This window comes from Trachurus trachurus (genome assembly GCF_905171665.1).
Source record: "Trachurus trachurus genome assembly, chromosome: 17".
NCBI lineage: Eukaryota > Metazoa > Chordata > Actinopteri > Carangiformes > Carangidae > Trachurus > Trachurus trachurus.
Genome location: NC_139900.1, coordinates 11,709,676 through 11,728,536, shown reverse-complemented (window position 1 = coordinate 11,728,536; position 18,861 = coordinate 11,709,676). Strand labels below are relative to the sequence as shown.

At 41.7% G+C, this 18,861-nt stretch overlaps 1 protein-coding gene across 1 annotated transcript; it reads right to left on the bottom strand.

Moving 5' to 3' along the window:
• Nucleotides 1-523: 523 nt before the first annotated feature.
• Nucleotides 524-17,234, bottom strand: ralbp1 (ralA binding protein 1). Its single transcript, XM_083991032.1, has 10 exons — nucleotides 17,189-17,234; nucleotides 14,046-14,351; nucleotides 8,428-8,859; nucleotides 7,647-7,996; nucleotides 6,939-7,100; nucleotides 5,706-5,837; nucleotides 4,439-4,549; nucleotides 4,198-4,319; nucleotides 3,970-4,090; nucleotides 524-2,464 (listed from the first exon to the last, which is right to left on the bottom strand). Exons 2-10 carry the CDS (start codon nucleotides 14,293-14,295, stop codon nucleotides 2,081-2,083), a joined length of 2,064 nt encoding a protein of 687 aa, XP_083847158.1. The 5' UTR covers nucleotides 14,296-14,351; nucleotides 17,189-17,234; the 3' UTR covers nucleotides 524-2,080.
• Between the last annotated feature and the right edge of the window lie 1,627 nt (nucleotides 17,235-18,861).

Sequence of the window (18,861 nt, the reverse complement as noted above, 5' to 3'; positions counted from 1 at the left end):
TAATGTTCAAAAATATATTTAGCCAATAGCCACTGAAGATATGAAGGAGGAAAAAAACACCAAGTCATTTGAACACTAGTAATGTTAGAAGTTATTTGACATGTCATTAAACGTGTGCTTTAATTTTGAAAGATTTACTGATATCCGTTCTCTCTCTGGCTGATTTTTTCCCACTTGACGTGTTCAATTTCCAAATCGGAAACCAGTAAAATCAGTGACACAAAAAAAGTCGGGTGGTTCCACTATCTCTTAAACACTGAAACCTTGACTCTGAGTGTGATCTCACCCATGATGACACAGCTCACTTCATCAAAATGGATGCAAAGGTTTTATTCTCGGCCTCAGTAGGATGCGAGAGACAAAAGTATTCAAAGAATGTGTCATGGAAAATGGGAAGCACACTAAATATGGGCTCCACTTCCAGTTAAACATAGTTGAGTAAAAAGGTAAACGCTGGGCTTTGTGTCAAATAAAGAGAGCGAGAGATTCAGAGGAATTATTTGGATTGACACTTTATTCTTCACAGCATTATTCTGTCTGCAACACGAAGCTACAAAAGCTTGGAACCATATGAAAATAACCTTATGAGAAGCTTCTGAGCCCAATCTAGCATTTATCTGTTTCAGTCACAGGATTAATAAACACATTGAATCATGAGTCCAGATGAGATTGCTTCGATTTACCCGTGACCAAAGCAGACGCAGTCACACTAGCATAGTTCATACTGGTCATTAATAGAAAAAAAACAAACACACACACAAAAAAAAAAACATATGACAAAACATATGAGGCTGAAAATACAGTATGTTTGCAATTTTACAATAATATACAGACATGGTAAGTTAAGTCAGGCCATGCTACTGACAGCACTTTCGCAATAGTCATGGATCAGTTGTGTAATGAAATGATTGACGAATGTTGCGTTCACTTACTGCCAACTGATTCCATGAATTACAACTCCACACACCGAGAGTTAAAAAACAAAGAAACAAACAAGATCAAACACAACAAAACTAAATGAGCCTCCTCCCGCGTGTCTCTGCACACGCTCTGGAGACAAAAGTCATCACTGTAGATTTGTTATGCCGTCACGAAACACGGGGAGAAATGTCATTTCCCGTGTTTCCTTGTTTGTGCGGGAGGCAGAGATAACAGGGAGGACGATTGCACGACACAGGAAGACGCCTCCAGTTGATGATGATGATGATGATGATACTTTTATCTGCCATGTTTGTTTTCAACCACTGGTCAGCTGCAACGTACAACACCCCTGCTGTTCAAAGAAAAGAAAGCATCTACAATATATTTATACATATATTCATATATTACTAAAAAAAAAAAAAAAAAAAAAGGTGTAATTTAAAATCAATGTATTTCTTGAATAGGCTTTTGTATTCTTCAGAATACTACTTAAATATATAATATATAGATAGACCAATCATAAATTCTTCATTTTTCAAAGAGCTTTTTTTTTTGTTGTAATAGTGGTTCTCTGGGGAGACTTGTCCAGTCTGGCATCGTTGGGTATTGGCACAGTGGTCTCGAGCCTAACATGAAAAAATTTGCATCTAAGGTAGAAGAGGACGAAAAAAAAACAAGTTGCAAGGACTGAGATTATATCTAATGATTATTTCTCCAGTCCTAAAACCTGTGAAAAATAAACTTTCTGTAATCTATCCCCCCTCGCTCTATAAACCCCTTCATGCCTCGTTCCCCCTCCTCCTCGTCCCTCTTACAGGCTTGGCACTGTGGATTTGAAGATATGGTCCCTCCTCATCTCTCTCACTAGGAGCCAGTTGTCCACTACAGCAGCTTGTCTGTCTGTTTCTACATCTGTTCTGTTTGTGTTTTGTATGAAGAGTGTGGGAAATGATGTATTTGATTTGTGATGACAAGAGTCGGGACGCCAAAGACATAAGATATGAGATTTCTTGTTTTTTGTTTTTTTTACACGGCTGCCACTTGGTGGACACATTCACTAACAAACTCACAGATCCAACAACGAGAATCTCCAGTGGATAACGAGTGACACTACAGGACAACTGACCGGCGGCCGCACACACACAGCCGCCAAACGCTCTCACATGTTGGTGTCTCTCCTGTCCTTGTTTGGTGACGGCTTCGAAGGATCCTTAGCTGCCTTCCCATTGGCCGAGGCAGCTGTGTCGGTAGCGGCGGCGGTGGCGGAGGCGGCAACGGCAACACCGGCGGTGGCGGTAGAAGCAGCAGCAGAGGCAGAGGCGGCGGCGGTGGCAGCTGTCACTGTGGTGACAACGGAGCGCTTGGTTTGCTCATCGCTGCGCGCCTCGGGGCTGGGCTGCGGGGGCGGGGCCTGCTCGGCCGGCGGCTGGACAGTCAGTTCCTGCTGCAGCTTGTGGCTCTGCAGGAGGCGGAGCTGGACGCGCAGCTCCAGGATGGCTTCCTGCTCCTCGTGGATGGCCTGGTTCAGGTGCGTGTTTTTGTTCTGCAGGGCAACAGACAGAGGGAGCGCTCAGGACAGCTACTCAGACAGCTTTTCATTTTCATAAAGAGAATAAACAGGGACGGGAGGGACGATGAGGTGCAGGGTGAAACTTGAGAGGGCCCCCAAAGAGTCTGGAATTAAGACTTTTAGTAACTTACATTTTAATCTGAAAGTTTGTACATTTCTTTTTATGTGTTTAAGTATTTTTTTTTAATGCTTTTATGTCTTTAATGGTAACACTTAATAATAAGTACACACTATTAAGCATTAGTTAAGCATGAAATATATTTTATAACACATGAATACTCATTAGTATGTAGTTTATAAACAGTTCAAAATGTTTTACTCATCATTGATAAGCACTAACTGTGTTTATAAACTACATACTAGTATTAATGCGTTATAAATGAAGAATTCAGTATTTATTAATGCTAAACAGTGTGTACTTATTATAAAGTGTTACCCTTTAATTGATGGGACAGCTGTAGAGAGACAGATAGAGAGGGACTGACATGCAGGAAGGGGCCACCGGTGGAATCGAACCGCCACTGTGGCGAGGACTATTATATCCTCTGCATATGAGCGGCGCCCCCATTTCTATTTTTTTTTATGTCTTGTACATTAAACTGAAGCATTTGAATAGTTCAATATTTTATCCAGTCTATTTTTTAAATGAGGTATTTGTACATTTTGTTATTGCTCCGGAGCCAAACTTAACATTAACAGCTGTTCCCAGTCCAGAGGACTATTACTTCAAGTTAAGGATCAAACTTTACCAAACAGCTGTGTAAATCAATCCTTTTGTTTTCTGTCTATTTCTACAGTATAGCTTCTTTTCTTCAATTGGAGTTTAAATTAAACAGTTAGTTACTCTCCCATATGGAGTCACTGCAGGTCCAGTCTGCTCTGTACAATAATTACTACCTCCTGTATTGTAAATGTTATGATTATTACCCTGGTGTTAAAGTTAATGTACTGTATGTAGCAATAACGAAACTCACAAATAGCTCCTTTGACATTTCTCCCTCTGTTAACAATGTGCCTTCAGGGTTAATAGGAGTTTTATTATGCTACTTTCCATGCATAATCGATTGCATCATGCTTCTTTATGCTACTTACAATGTTGGGTCTAGTTGAAAAATAATTCATCCTTATTTTGCAAATGAGATGTTATCATGAAATTGTATCAGAAATGATGCTGTATAATGTATAAAACAGGACAGTTTGTTGAGTGAAGTTGAGATTTCAGGTTGTGCTCACTTTCTCTCAAGTGTTATAAACCTGAATAACCACTAAACACGTACATATGGTCAGTTCAGTTATTTATACAGGTTAAAGATGTGTGGCGTCTACAAAGGCTGCATGTGTAGAGGACTGAGAATATGTGAACAATTTTATTCCATAATAATTATATTCTACATGTGTGTCATTGGCGTAGTTTCTAGTAGTTTTCAGTTTCAGAGCTTGATACTTAATGACCAGTGACTTCTGGATGTTTCTCTCACCTCCAGTTCCTCGTTTTGCTTCTGCAGATCCTCCAAAATCATCTGCAGCTCTTCCTCATCTTCACTCTCACTTTCACTATCTGATGAATATTCCTCTGTCTCGCTGCGACCCTGCTGCCGACTGAGGAAAAACAATGATGGAGAACAGTCAGACAGGGTATGCTGTGTCCACTGTGAGTCACATTACAGCACATTTTACACTGTAAAAGGATCCCGGTCTTCTCTCACCTCTGTATATCTGCGATCTCAGCTCGCAGTCTCTCGATTTCTTCTTTCTCAGTAGCTATTTGTCGACGAAGCACCTGCTCCAGAGAGATCAGCTCCTCCTGCTCCGTCAGGATCTCGTTTTCCTGGATACAGAGCAAAAAACATTATTCAGTCTCACAGCGCTTTCAGGCCAGGTTTCTCTGAGAGGCACTCCTTATGAATACGCTCTGCTCTGCTGTGTTCATGTGAATGACTCACTCACCTGTGTCAAGAGGAGGTTGATAACTTCCTCCTCGTTCTCGGTCATTTCCTCTTTTGAAACATCTTCCTTCGACAGGCTTGCTATCTCCTGAGCTATTTTGCTCTCACACTCCTGAAGGCCAGCCGAGGAAACACATAGAAAGATAACAACATTAGAAACTGTCTTTGACAACTACTTGAAGCTTAATTCTGATAAAACAGAAACATCGATTATTGCGCCACTGGTGATGTTTTAGCCTCATCTGTTCAGTCAAGCCTCAGAAACTTCGGTGTCATTCTTGATTCTGCAAAGTCGCTACAGCAGCACTCCAGACAATTAACTAGAAACTGCTTTTTCCACCTGAGGAACATTGCAAAATTAAGTGATATGATGTCAAAAGCTGAACCTGAGATGGTCATTCATGCTTTTATTTCTTCTCGTCTAGACTACTGTAATAGCTTTTTTTACCTGCCGTAAGTCAGCCTGCCTGCCAGAGTCAAGACTGCACAGAATGCAGCTGCACCGCTTTTAACTAAGAGCACACATCACCCCTGTTTTAGCTTCCCTGCATTGGTTACCAGTCCATTTTACAATCAATTTTAAATTTTGGGTCCTTACTCTTAGAGCCTTACATGGTCAAGCAGCCCCTTACATTTTTGCAAACAACTTTTTCATGTGGCGGCTTCAGGACACTTGGGTCAGTACGGACGAGCAGTATGGAGGTATCTGGATGTTTCATAGTGTGTGTTTTGGACGATTCAAAAGTGAACTCTATCCGCCGCCATTATATGAAAATCCGTTGCCAGCCGCCGGACCCCCCCTGGAACTCCAAAAGCGCTTTGATGACTCTGAAAGTTCTCCGAAGTGAACTCTTCCTTGGCATGACGGTGAGTAGAAAATTGGTGAATTATTGATTATGGGTGAAGTATCCCTTTAAGCTGGCTTTTTATGTTTTTACTGTTGTATTTTATTTTATTGTAAAGCGGTTTATCTGTGAAAGGTGCTATAGAAATAAACCTCATTACTTTTCCTCTTTAGGTTAAATAGTTATTTTTGTCTTTTTTCAGCTTCACTAGGTCAAATTTTCTAGTGCTCTGTTTCCAGCAAAGATTTTCCACAGTGCTGCAGGACTCCTCCAAAATAAGCATCACCGAGCACTACTTTTATTTGCTCAGCTTGTCTCACATGCAGAACCAGCACCTGAAGTTAATATTAGTCATGTAACTGAACAGGCAGCTGCTCATGTACACACACACACATTAGTAGACAACATCCAGACACGACTCACCTGGCGTTTGGCCTCCCTCAGTTTGCGCTTCAGAGCCGTCAGGATTCGCTGAACCTCCCACAGTCGCTCCTCCTTGGACAAATCCTTCACCCCGGCCTGCAGGTCCCGGTGCAGGCAGTTCAACAGGAACTCCTAACACACACACACACACACACACACACACACACACAGACAGACACGCTTATGTTACAATTTGAATGCTGTAATCACATAATTTTCAACCCCCCCCCATAAAAGTAAGTATGTTTTTGGATTAAGATAACGTTGAGTCAATGTTTGTTTTTATTGCAGTGTCAAACATGAGCTGGTGTAAATAAACAAACTAAAACAGCATCAAATCCTGGAACGACTGGTGACAAAGTATCAAGTCCCGGCACGTCGAGAAACTGAGGCAAAGATAAAGATTTGTGCTGCTGACAAGACGATGTACTACAAACAAAATAATCTCACTTGGCTAAATTCCTGTCGCATTTCTATGTTTCCACCCTGTTGCACTTGAATCGCTGCTTCAAATCATCTACCTACTTATAAATAAGATACGCAAATGTTTTCAAAACTTTGAAAGTGAAAAGAGGAAAGAAATCATCACATCTCTCTCAAGATGTAAGAGCCAATGAACATATTAATTGAGCGTCTTGTTCGAGACTGGATTTAAGAGAGATTACACTCACTGTCATGGATCATTTATAAGATTAATAAGTCTAAAATAGACTGAAAACAAGTTCTAAATAGGTGTAAATAGCTCAAAAAACAGATTGAAAGACAAAAATAATTGAATTTATAATTATATAAAAACAGAAAAAGAATAATTAATTTGTGACATTTGATAATAAATGTGTAGCAATTCTAGCTGTAGGTTAACTGAGACACTTACGAAACTTAATTTAAAGGTATAATTTCATATCCCTCCCATATCTGTCTGTTCAATACAAACTGGAGCTGCTTGTATCCAAGGTCCAGAATGAAAAAACAAAACAAAACATGCCTCCTAGCTGCCTCAAATCATTTAGATCAACATGTTATATCTGGTTTGTTTAATCTGTACAACAAACAAAGTGTAAAATCGACAAATTGTGGTTTTACAGCGGGTTTTGTGCAGGGGCTATTTCTTTTTCTTTTTTTTTTAAATCTCTGGTTCTGTTTCACATTAAAACACACATGAGAGAGTTTATTTCTCTTGGCAAGAAATAAAATGAGGAACTATATTCACAGCTTTTTTACAACTGGCCTCACCTGTCGTCTGATTTCCTCCTTGATGCTCTCCTGGGTCTCGGGCAGCGCCGGCATCGTGGCCATGTTGGACCAGCGCAGCGGCCGCACCACCGGCTTCAGCAGCACGTCTCCGAACAGCTCCCTCACGTGTGTGAAGAACATGTAAAGAACACGGTTCCCGATCTAAACACAAGGCGAGAACATGAGTGAAGGCAGAGCAACACAGATACAGAGCACCGTAAAAACTACACTCACAGAGCACGTGAAGTAGTTTTTGTTATGATGTGTGTGTCAGATCGCAGAGTGAATTCCTGCATATTCACCCCGGCTGATTAAACTCAGTCTGGACCCCACTCGTTTATTGAAGGAAGTGTTTATCTAACGGCGCTGTGGCTCTGGCTGCTGCTGCTGCTGCTGTCGGTTGCTGCTTCATAATAAGTGGAGCAGCTACAGAGATTTTACCCTGTGGGAATAAATTAGCTTCACTAAACTGGGGCAGGGTATTTGAGATGAACTGACGGTTTGATCCAATAAAAACTCTCTCGGTTTGTTGCTAAGGGATTGTTGTTGTTTTATTTTTTTATCTCTAAGGTGCAGTTGAGCCTCAGCCAAATTTCCATTTTTCTATTTGATGTTGAGTTTGCCTGTTGCTGCTGAATTACTGCTCTCTGTGCAACATTTCATCACCTTCTTTGTTATTTTTTTTTTTACTCGTGCTCCGTCTCTGACCTGTATGGTCGGGTTGAGGACGATGGAGATGTTCTGGATGTTCATCTTGGTGTCGGCCTCCCGGGCGATGACGTGGTCCATGTGCGTGACGAGCCAGGAGAGGAGGAGTCGGCTGTCCGACGGCACCTCGGTCAGCAGCCTCTGGAACTCCGTCACCTTCTCGGCCTCCACCTGCCGACCGCAGGCGTCCTCGAAGCGCTGCGCCAGCTCTCGGCCCAGCAGGTTCTCGGGCAGCTCGCGGAGGTACTGCTTCAGCAGGCTGGCCACCGTGTGGGGGTCGTACTCCTCCAGGCAGGGGCACTCCTCGCGGTCGTACGCCGCCTTCAGCTCATCCACCTTGGACTTCATACCTTGATCAATCACACAGACAAATAAATACACACATTTAAATACTTGTTTTAACCTTTTGACCTTCAAGAAAAATGGTTTTTAACATGTAAAACGGTTGTGCCATGTTTATTCTGTGGTTGTTTATTGTTGTTTTTACTGTTGTTTCTATAATAAGTCTTGCTATTCATCTTTTAACTTATTTGTTATTTTATTGCAAAACACTTTGGTCACCCTATGGACTGTTTTAAAGGGATATACAAATAAATCTTGATTGATTGATTTTGTATATACCAAAAACTTTTTTTTCTACATAAAATTACATTTCTGTTTACTTTTTATATCATTTGTATTATATCATTGTCATGTAAGCTGCTGGACGATCTGAATTTCCCTCCCAGGGATTAATAAAGTATTTTCTATTCTATTCTAACAACATTAAAAGTTTCTCTACCTGAGACCCGGTAGATGCCCTCACACTTCATGCCGTAATTTTCGATGTAGTCCACACACTCCCTGAAGACGGCCGGCAGCTGGATGCAGTCGTACAGACTCGTCCTCTTGACAGCTTCAGCCAGAGGAGCTCCGAAGATCGGCCTGAAGGTGGGGGTCTCCACCGGGACCGGCTCCGCTTCCATTGTCGGTTTCTTCTTCTTCTTCTTCTCCTTCCACTGCTTCACCACGTCTGCGGCCGTCAGGTCCTTCGATTTCTTGTCCTTGGCCTTGTCCTCCTTGGGGCCCTTCTCCTTCACCTTGAAGTCCTTTTCCTTTTTCTTGGAGAAGCTCGGCTTCTTGAACACATGGATTCCTTTGGAGCGCTTCATCTTGGACGGGCTCTCGGCTTCATCTGCTGAACTGTCCTCCTGGAAGGCGGCGTAGCCCTCCGCTGTGAGCGTACAGAAGAAGAGAGAAGAGGTGGAGACGTGGTTAGGTGAGTAGATGAGAGGAGAAAAAACAACCCCTGTTTTTCTTCTCCTCCTCTTACGACAGAACTATGATAGCAGTGAAATAGTAACAGGAAGAGAGATGTGTGAGAGAGAGAAGATAGCAGAGGAGGGGGAGAACGGGGACTTGGAAAAGAGGTCAGCCACCGATTTAGCATCGCTCCCACTGCACCTTACGCCTCTCCTCTCCAGAACCGGCTCCATTTAAATATTTTTCCTCAGAGCAAACAGCTGCAGCGCCGTGTCAAAGACAGTTAATGGCCTCTTTGCTGTTTTTTTTCTCCTCGCGTTATCTCTTACTCTGGGTTTCCCCCCAGAACAGCCACTGTGTATCACAGCACTGGTTCCACAGACACACCTTCACTGAGCTCCCTGGGTGTGCCCTCAAACCACGTCTCTTCCTCTCTCCCTCTCTCCCACCGTACGCTGGTGTGGGAGCTAAATACAGACACGGAAAAATCCTGATACAACGTGGACAAAAGGGGCTGATGAGTACTCAAAGTGAAAAACATTTTCTCACTGCTAACAGGGCGACAACAGAAAACAGGATGGACACATGGCAGGCTCTTCCACTGCTGAGTGTCATCATAAATCCCTCATTAATGAAGTGTGTCCAAGCTAATTTCCGTCGGTACGATAAATAGTAATAAATAGTAATGTAGTGACAGTTTGTATAAATTAAATTCAACCTTTTAAATTCCCCCACTGTACAGCCTAGCCATTACACAATACATACGTTTAGTGATGGGGCCATTCAATAATATTTAACGGAAATTTGCTTGGACACCCTTTAAAACCAAAACATGGAGCTTTACTTAAAGGTACTTTGTGTAAGTTCTCCTGTTATCTATTCACGAAAATCGATTATTTCGTTCAAACGTAAGTTTTTCATTCATCAATAATCCCCCCCATCAACAAACTGAAGTCAGACATGAAAACGGGTCATGGGTCGAAAAGGTGAGAAGGATATGACCCCTCTAGGGGAAAATTTAGAATATTTCATATTTGAAAGCATCAATCTGATGCATTTTGAGAGGAAATTCAAGCAGAACTACAAGACAGTATGAGTGTATAAAGTATCTACATGGTCACATTATGCTATTACGATACCAACATTTTGGTACCTGTACCAAAATGTTATTTTAATTATTTTTATAGAAAATCTCAATATATGCATCAGTAAATAATCAGTAAAACTTTTTTTTTTTCATTTTTCCACCAACGCGATATATCGTTCCGTTAATTCATCTCCGCATAGCGCTCTTTCGCTGTGTTCACCATAATACATCCATGGTGTTCACACAGAGAGAGAGAGAGAGAGAGAGAGAGAGAGAGAGAGAGAGAGAGAGAGAGAGAGAGAGAGAGAGAGAGAGAGAGGTGCGCGGTAAAAACGAAACTTATCAACGAGCAAGTGTTTGCATTAATTAACGAGTCTGTGGCGGCCGTCTCTCTCTCGCGCCCTGGCGCACACACACACAAACACGGGCACGTGAACAGGTAACGCCACGGTAATAAAAAAAAAAGCACCTTGCTTCGATTGTTTTCGTTTAGTTTTTTCTCCTCCAAGGTGGCGTCTGTGAAAAGTCACCGCGGTAACGCAGTGAGGACTGTGAGGAGTGAGGACTGCACGTGAATGCTGCATTCAGGTGCAGTCGGGCAGACGGCCGTTGGTAACAAACCAGATGTCATTTTAGTCACAGAAGTCGAGAGAAAGACGGTAAAACGTGGATCAGGTAAACAATACGACATCGCCATGACAACATACTGTCAGGTGTATTGTTTTGCTTCGTCCTGACGGCCACTTGTTTAAATAGACGCTTGTTTATGCCGTTACGTACAGCGGCTGTTGTCCGTCTGCCTTAAGCCCGATTTCACGTGAATGCAACATGAAAAATACGACCGCACCACTAGATGGGAGTAATTCTTACACAATGTACCTTTAAAAACAGACTAAAAACCCACTTTTTTCTACAAAAATTAGAGCAATATGGAAAATGTCAAGACTAAATGTCCATTAGGTTTTGAACCTAACCTTTAAAGGGATAGTTAAACATTTTCGCAAATTGACCCATTGCTATAATCCCTATAGTTTTAGGAGTTGGTTCGTTACCTTTAATTGTCGGTGCAAGCTATTTTTAGAGCGGCGGAGCAGAGCTGCTCAGAGCTACACTACAGAGGCTCATGGGATTTCTTGGTTTCCCTCATCAAACTCATCAAATAGCCTACACAATCCAACAACTCCAAAACGCTCTCGTAGACAAGTTGTGACCTGCACATTCACCACGCTATGAGATAATAATTTAATGTTATGAGACAAGAGTTGTTTTTGAGGCAAATGCAGAGACTGCTAGCTGAAAAACTGCCCCCGACAGGAAGGCGCATCAGTGGTTTTGCATGAATTTACCTCTAAAACAACTCTGTCTGGTAACGTTCTGTTATTATCTCATAACGTGGTGAATGTGCAGGGGTCCGTTTCATAAAACAGGTTCAACAAACTCTGAGTCTAACCCTGAACTCTGAGTTGATCTACTCTGAGATAGGAAACTCAGAGTTTTGGGTTTCAGAACAGGTGATAACAGTTGGTTCATTCAACTCTGAGGTAACTTGACTCTGAGCTACGGGGAGATGAAAAGCCCTCATCAATGGAACAAATGGCGCATTTCCACTAGCACGGTTCGGCTCGGTACGGCACGGCTCGGCACGGCTCGGCTCGGTTTGGTTGTGTTTCCATTACAACTGAGTATCACTAGTGCCGCCGTGACGTCATTTACACGGCGCCGAGCAACGCTCTAAACTCTGTAAATATATAACTTTAGCAACATTTGAATCATTTTCAGGCGAGAAAGTAGTCGTTTAGATCCCCAACATGTTGAAAATCTGACAAAATACCAGCTGTTTACAATTTTGTTTCAACGAAGTCGGCGTTACTAAAGCTAGCCGTAGTGAGCAACGCACTTCCGGTTATTTTCACAAAATAAAATACCCGTTGCCTTTTATCATAAGGAAAGCCATTACGATAGAATTGGTGCTTTTACTTTGTAAACAGGAAGTGAACCTACCCTCGCTGTAGCTAGCTTTAAACCGCCGTTTTGACTCCTATGCTCTCGTCCCGTTAACGGCATTTAACCGTTCAATATGCCTTACCGGAGAGTCTTGCCAGCTCTGAGTTCATTGTAAAACATTTATTTATTGATGTAAATGTGGTGTTTTCTGTGCGTTCAGACCCCAAGGCAGTGCTGCTCTTCTTTCTAACCACAAACAAACTGCTGCTACAGCCACAATTGTTAGATTTCATCAATGAGACCAACATTTAAGAGTTTAACCAGCCGGTGGTAAACCTCTAAAAGCCATCGGGTAAGTTAATTAGCGGTCGTTTTCTCCTCGGGGTGACGGTGGTAGGCTGGCCGGCGGAGCACGTCAGGAGCCGGGCTGCTGCCTCTGTGATGTCGCGGTCGCTGCTCGGACCTGGAGCTTCACTTCTCCGAAAAACATCGGGGCAAACTTCTAAACAGCCGTCGTTTGGATAAACTAACCGCACATGGGGATCTAAACAGTTACTTTCTCGCATGAAAAAATATTAAAACTTAATAAAGTCACGTAATAACAGAGCCAGTCTCAATATAAATTCTCTCAATATTAGAAATTCTCTGCTTCAGGCTTCAGCAGGAACATTTCTGTTGTCGGTCGTCGCTTCCAGTGACGACACTCATCGGCCAATCAGTGGAAGGCAGTCGGCTGACGTCACGTTTTAGTAACGCTTCGGCTCGCTTGGAACCAGGGCTGAGGTGATACCAAAAATGTACCCGGTTGCAGGTACTGCGTGCTAGTGGAAACACGCAATAGCGCGCCGAGCCGTGCCGTACCGAGCCGAACCGTGCTAGTGGAAATGCGCCAAAAGATAACATGATTCACCATGGCAACCAGCAAAAAAAAGCATCGCCCCTCCCACTTCTCACGGTGGAGGGAGTGACGTATGAATGCTGACGGTGCAGAACAACGGGAACGATCAAACAAATCCTCATGGAGAATAAAACATCCAGTCGAGGTCTAATAATCCTCCTGACGGAGTTTACACGTCCTGTCAGCCGCTGCTTTCAGTCTGCAGCTTCAGATAAAAAGGAGAAACTCAGGGTTAGTTGGAGAAAACCTGCTCCCGACCAGGTTATGTTCACGGAGTGTGTTGCCATAGTAACTGACTCTGAGCTTCAGTTACCTCTCTTTGTGAAACGGGCTGGAGTTACTCCTCTTTCCCTGGTTTGAGTTACCTCCCTTTCTGAAACGGAAAACCCAGAGTTTCCCTCATTTCAGGGTTAACAGATTCAGAGTTTTCACTAAACCTGCTTTGTGAAACGGACCCCTGGTCACAACTTGTCCACCAGAGCGTTGTGGAGTTGTTGGATTGTGTATTTGATGAGTTTGATGAGGGAAACCCAAGGGGGCAGTTGTGGATCTGAGAAGTGAAGCTCACTTCCGCGTTCAAAAAACTGCAATCCCCCCGGCTTCCTCTGGGGGCTGGTGTCAGAAGGGAGCATTCCCCATAGACCCCCATGTTAAAATCGCCGATTTTACATCCTCAGTAAACATGTTAAAAGCCTGGTGTCAGAACGTTTTTTTTTCTCAATCGATAGTTTCTACCCCCGCACACACTCTGAGGGGGGTGAATTTTTTTTAAACTCTACCGTTTTACTGTTATTAGGTTAAAACTCTGGCCAATTAGGGCGCGGAAATGTTGAGTGACAGGCCCGAGCAGCTCCGTGGACAGCTGCTTCGAGGCCAGTGGGCGGGTTCTCGGCGGTTCTCGGCCGGGCAATCCAACATGGCGCTGTCCAGGCCGCCATATTTGAGTCACAAAAACGACTCCCCAAAACCAATGGGTGACGTCACGGACGCTACGTCCATTCTTTTTACAGTCTATGGGGAAACCAAGAAATCCCACGAGCCTCCGTAGCGTAGCTCTGAGCAGCTCGCGACTCTGCTCCGCCGTTCTAAAAATAGCTTGCACCGACAATTAAAGGTAACAAACCTACTTCTAAAACTATACAGATTATGACAATGGGCCAATTTGCCTAAATGTTGAACTATCCCTTTAAACATTCAAGGTCAAATTATTACAGGATTGGTTTCTTACTCCTTTTCTCCTTCTTCTTGAACTTGTTCTTCTTCTTGCTGTGCTCTTTGTCGTCATCCGAGACGTAGGCGTCCGGCGCCTCGTGATGATGGCCATCGTGAGGGGGCGACGGCTCTCCGGTGCGGTACAACCCGGGGAACTTGGTGGGACTGATCTCCTCGGAGCTGGGGGTGCGGGCCACGCCCCCCGGGTGCTCGGCCCGGCGCTGCTCCGAGGGGCTGCTGCTGGGGGGCAGGAAGCACTCGGTCATGGCTGCTCTGGCCTGTTCACTCGTCTGGCTGCGGGCACATCACGTCTCCATCACACCTGCAGGGAGGGAGCAGGAATATGAGAGCCTTGTAATTTGGTCTTTTTTCTTTCTTTGTTTTCAATTTTTAACTTAAAATTAATTGTTGTTTCCTTTATTTTATTCTATTTTGTATTATTTGTGTTTGTACTGCTATTCAAGCTTTTTGTTAGTTTGTTTTGCTTTGTTATTTGTGTAATTACTTTTTATAGGTGGTTTAAAGATAAGCCCAGAGTGGGTTTCTACCTCACCCGCACATGTTTTTTTTTTTTGTTTTTTTTTTCATTTATTTTGTTGATTCTACAATTGTGCAAATGAAACTTAAACTTAAGATACTGATGCAATACCAGGCAGGGAGTTATCAGGGAGTTATAGGTCACAACAGGTCGACATCTTTTCAGTTATTATCCAGGTCTCTGAGCTTCTCAATGGTTTTAGTTTTACTTTTGTGTGGACTAATAGCGTTTATATAATGCACATTATACTCATTTCCTCCACAGAGTATTCACCACCAGATGAAAATCTATCACAACATGAACAGTTTTGACTTTAGAGATGAGACAACACTTTCAGTTCCCCTGTCAAGCATTTATGAGCAGTATATAAACATGTTATAAATGCTGTATGACACACTGCAATGCAGTTATTTGTAAATAACTGTAACTCTTCCTTATGATGCCTGTAATAGGAGGCTGCTGTCAAACATCATAAAGTACAAATAGTATGAGTATGAGATGTGACTTCACGGGAGAGTTTGCAATTATTGGCAAATACTTAAGATTAATAAACACCTAAAAATGTCCATGTCTTTACTTTACAGTGTGTTGCAGTTCATTACACTGTTTTATATACTGCTGCTAATAAATATTAAATACTGGGGGCTGCATTGCTCAGCCAAGACCAAGAGGAAAAAGTAAAACAAGCTGTTAAACAATTTGAAGAATGAGTCGTTTTAGGTTTAAAGATAATGTGACATATGTTGATATTATCTCTGCAGAGAAGCTGTGATCATCTCTGCAAAACAAACCATATCCAGTCTAAACAAAGCAAAACAAAATGAGCTCTGTGGTCCTTTGCTGCTCGTAGATCTAAGGTTTACTGAGTGAAATTTTGTCAATTACTTCCCTCAAATTAATAATTTATATAATTTTTTAACAGTAAATGTCAGCACTCTGCTTCACTGACAACACATTTAATAATACAGCTGGCTATTTTATTATATCGCCTCTTAGGAAATCATTATTATCAGACTCATTGCTATCTTGCCAAATGTTTTCATCCTGGTCCATAAAGTAACATTGTTTTGTTTTGTTTTTGTTTTTTTCAACAGTGCTGAAATGATAAATCAATAAGATAAAAAAAAATGCTCTCCTGATTCCTGTATGTCAATGATGACTGCACAAACACAACAACTGCAGCGATAAAGTCCACCCACCAGATGGGGCTCTGCCATATCAACAACCTCATCTTCCTGCTACTGACACCCACAGTCAGCACCAACAAAACTACAGTTCACCTCAAAACTGACTGATCACAATCAGGCTGAATCAGCTCTGATGAGTGTACATACGCAGATATTAACACATCTGATCAGTTGGAGTGTATCAATTATGTTATATTATATTAGTTATATAATTATATTTTTAAAAAAGTACGAGTCTGACTTGGGAAAGAAAACATAAATGGTAAGTCTTCACACATTTGCACAACATCTGCCCATTAACATATTTAAATGAGTCTATGTTTCGAAGGAAATCCAAGAACATAGGCTACTGTATATCATAAATAAATCTAAGATTACATGTGTTATTGCACATATGTAATGTATTATTGCCTTTCTTTTCAGTTCATTGGATTAACCCAGCTTTAACTGAGTTTCTATTTCAGTCCACTGCATCAGTTTGTTATGTTTTATACACAGAGAAAGTTACAATTTAAGAGACAATCGATAAAATTTTATACCGTAATAGTGATCTGTGGGCGTGGCATCCAGATATTCAGTTGACGTCTGAATATATATTATGGTTTATTTATCGATATTGCTTCGGTATTGCGTGTTTTTCAAAGTTAAATGAAGCAAAACGGAACTGTATAGCTGTGGTGCTGCAGCCTCCATGTTTTAGGAAGTAGATGGAGTCATGCCATCACAAGTTTGTGACCGGGTTGACAACAAGGATAAACTTTAACTTCTCCTGTTGACTGCAAAGTGTCTGTGTGAGTGACAGCTGGCTGCAGATCTCCTTCTCCTTATTGATACTAGAAACAACAACTCTTTAAGTTGAAGTGGCCATGATGAACTGGGCTGACTGCAAAGAAGATGGGTGTGGTGGTAGCTGGTGCAAAACAACAATAACAACAACAATACACTCACTTACACTGTATTTTACTTAACTCCAAATAGTATTAATATTAATAATTTTAAAATAAAGTGTAAATAAAGTCTCTTTGTCTCTGTGATATCTTAATCTTCCTTCGCTGTGGGCAGATTATCCTCACCATTTTCTCGCTCTGTCCTCTTTCCGGGGGAAAACTACCCAAATACAACCCATCACATTTTATCCACCTACTGTTAAAATACTCCGTTTGGTCTGTGTGGTATTGAATTTGATCATATTTAGACTAAAAACCTGTCATAAAGCAGCAGCTGCTCTCTGAATGGACGGGCCCATATGCTAGCGTTACTGCAGCTAGCCGCTAAGCTAGCCGATTAGCCTCCTCTATCCGTCACGTTTAACAGCGCCAGGTCGTGCAAACGAAACCAACACGAGAAACACAGCTAGCTACAGGTTCCGGGCTCTATTTTGCGAGCGCTGTACTGTCGCGGAACGAGCAAAACACAAAAGACAAGAAACTTTACCCCCGCACTATCCCCGTCCGGTCAGTTTCAGAGTGGAGCTTCCGGCTGTCTGTATTCCAAATAAACGCGTCTGCGCATGCGCGGCAGCAGCGGGGCACTCTGGGGGATGTAGTTCAGGCTTTTATTTATTTATTTTCAGGGCCCAAGACTAACTTAAAAAAGAAAAAAGGAGGACAGTGGCCAGTAATTTAACATTTTAGGAGTGCAAACAGCTAATTTAGGGGACATTTCCTTTTCATTCATGATCCTCACACACATTGGCCTGAGATCCTTTGAGTCGCCCCTTCCACAATTTACCAGTGTGAATAAACAAATGAACAACAAACAGCAAATTTACTGGTTGCACATGCACAAGGAGATGACAATTTTACTTGCACTGTCTCAAATTTTAGGGGCAAAATGCCCCCATTTAGGAGCAGTCTGGAGTAGCTAGGCCTACTAATATTATATACAGAGGCAAAGAAACCAAAAAAATGTAACCATAACCAAAACCAAAACAAACAACGTATACATTTATTTACACAGTTAAATTAAAAATAGGGGCTATCTTTTTAAATAATCATACAGAGCTTTTTAGTGACTTGAAAATGTCTCATGTTTTTATACATTTTCCATCTTTCATACCATGTAGTGTTTGAATGTGGTGGCGGATTTCTATTTTAAATTCCTGAATCCTTGGCCTTTTTTGAGGACAATTTACATATGTGAATGAAGCCTAGTATTTCCTGTAAAAAAAATCCTTGCCCTTAAGCCTTTTCTCATCATATTTAAGAATTAAATCTTTTGTTTTTTGTTCAAGCTTTATACCAGTTATAGTTTCAAACAAATGTTCAACGGCTAACAGGCCTGTCAGCACGCATGTAGGATGTAGCTGCAGTGTGAAGGTTTTTTTTGGCCTGATCTGGAGTTAATGAGCGATGTTTAGGCTGCGGAGTCGTTTTATTCTTAACCACAAGTTCAATGTTACACGAAGACACGAGAAACTGTCAAACAGTGTTGTGAAAAGCAACTATAATCTAAATTTGGTGAAACCACTTGTTATTCTGGATCATGTGTACTTTCTGAAAACGCTGTGGTCGGTTGCACCCAGAGGACCGGTGGTCATCATCCCAACATATGAAACACATTAGTCCTCTACAGTGGTGCAACAGCTGGCTCACAGGTACCTAAGTATAGAGTACTTACACCTTACTTGAATATGCACCTTTACATTTATGCTTTTACAGCTTATTTTATTTAATTTTTAAATAAAGAAAGTAAAAGCAAGTAGGCTACACTTCCCCAACTTCTCTTATCTGTTATTATTATTTCATCATAATTAAAATATACTTTGATTCCTTGGCTTTTAACACAGTTTAAGACCCAAACACTTCAGCTTTTATGTTTTTATTGTTTACTCTTTTAATTGCTTTTATTTGGTGTGTTCTTTTATTTTTATGTCTGTGTAAAGCACTTTGGTCAACTTCTATAAATAAAAATGGATTGTATTGTATCATGCTGTTTCTTACTGCTTTCATTTTGGAAGCCTTTACTTGTTTATTATTATTTTTATGTCATTCTATGCTTCATGTTGTTTTAGCGTTATGACCTCGTCTTATTATTTCTATCTCACCTAATTGTTCACATCATTGCTTGAAGTCTTATGAGTTTTATGTCATTGTTGTTGCGTTCTG

Excerpts from the sequence above, each read along its gene's own strand:
- ralbp1 (XM_083991032.1), bottom strand. The coding sequence starts at position 14,295 with ATGACCGAGTGCTTCCTGCCCCCCAGCAGCAGCCCCTCGGAGCAGCGC. Across the intron at positions 4,091-4,197 it reads GAGATCGCAGATATACAGAG|TCGGCAGCAGGGTCGCAGCG; the intron begins GTGAGAGAAGAC and ends GTTTTTCCTCAG. Across the intron at positions 2,465-3,969 it reads AGCAAAACGAGGAACTGGAG|AACAAAAACACGCACCTGAA; the intron begins GTGAGAGAAACA and ends GTTGCCCTGCAG.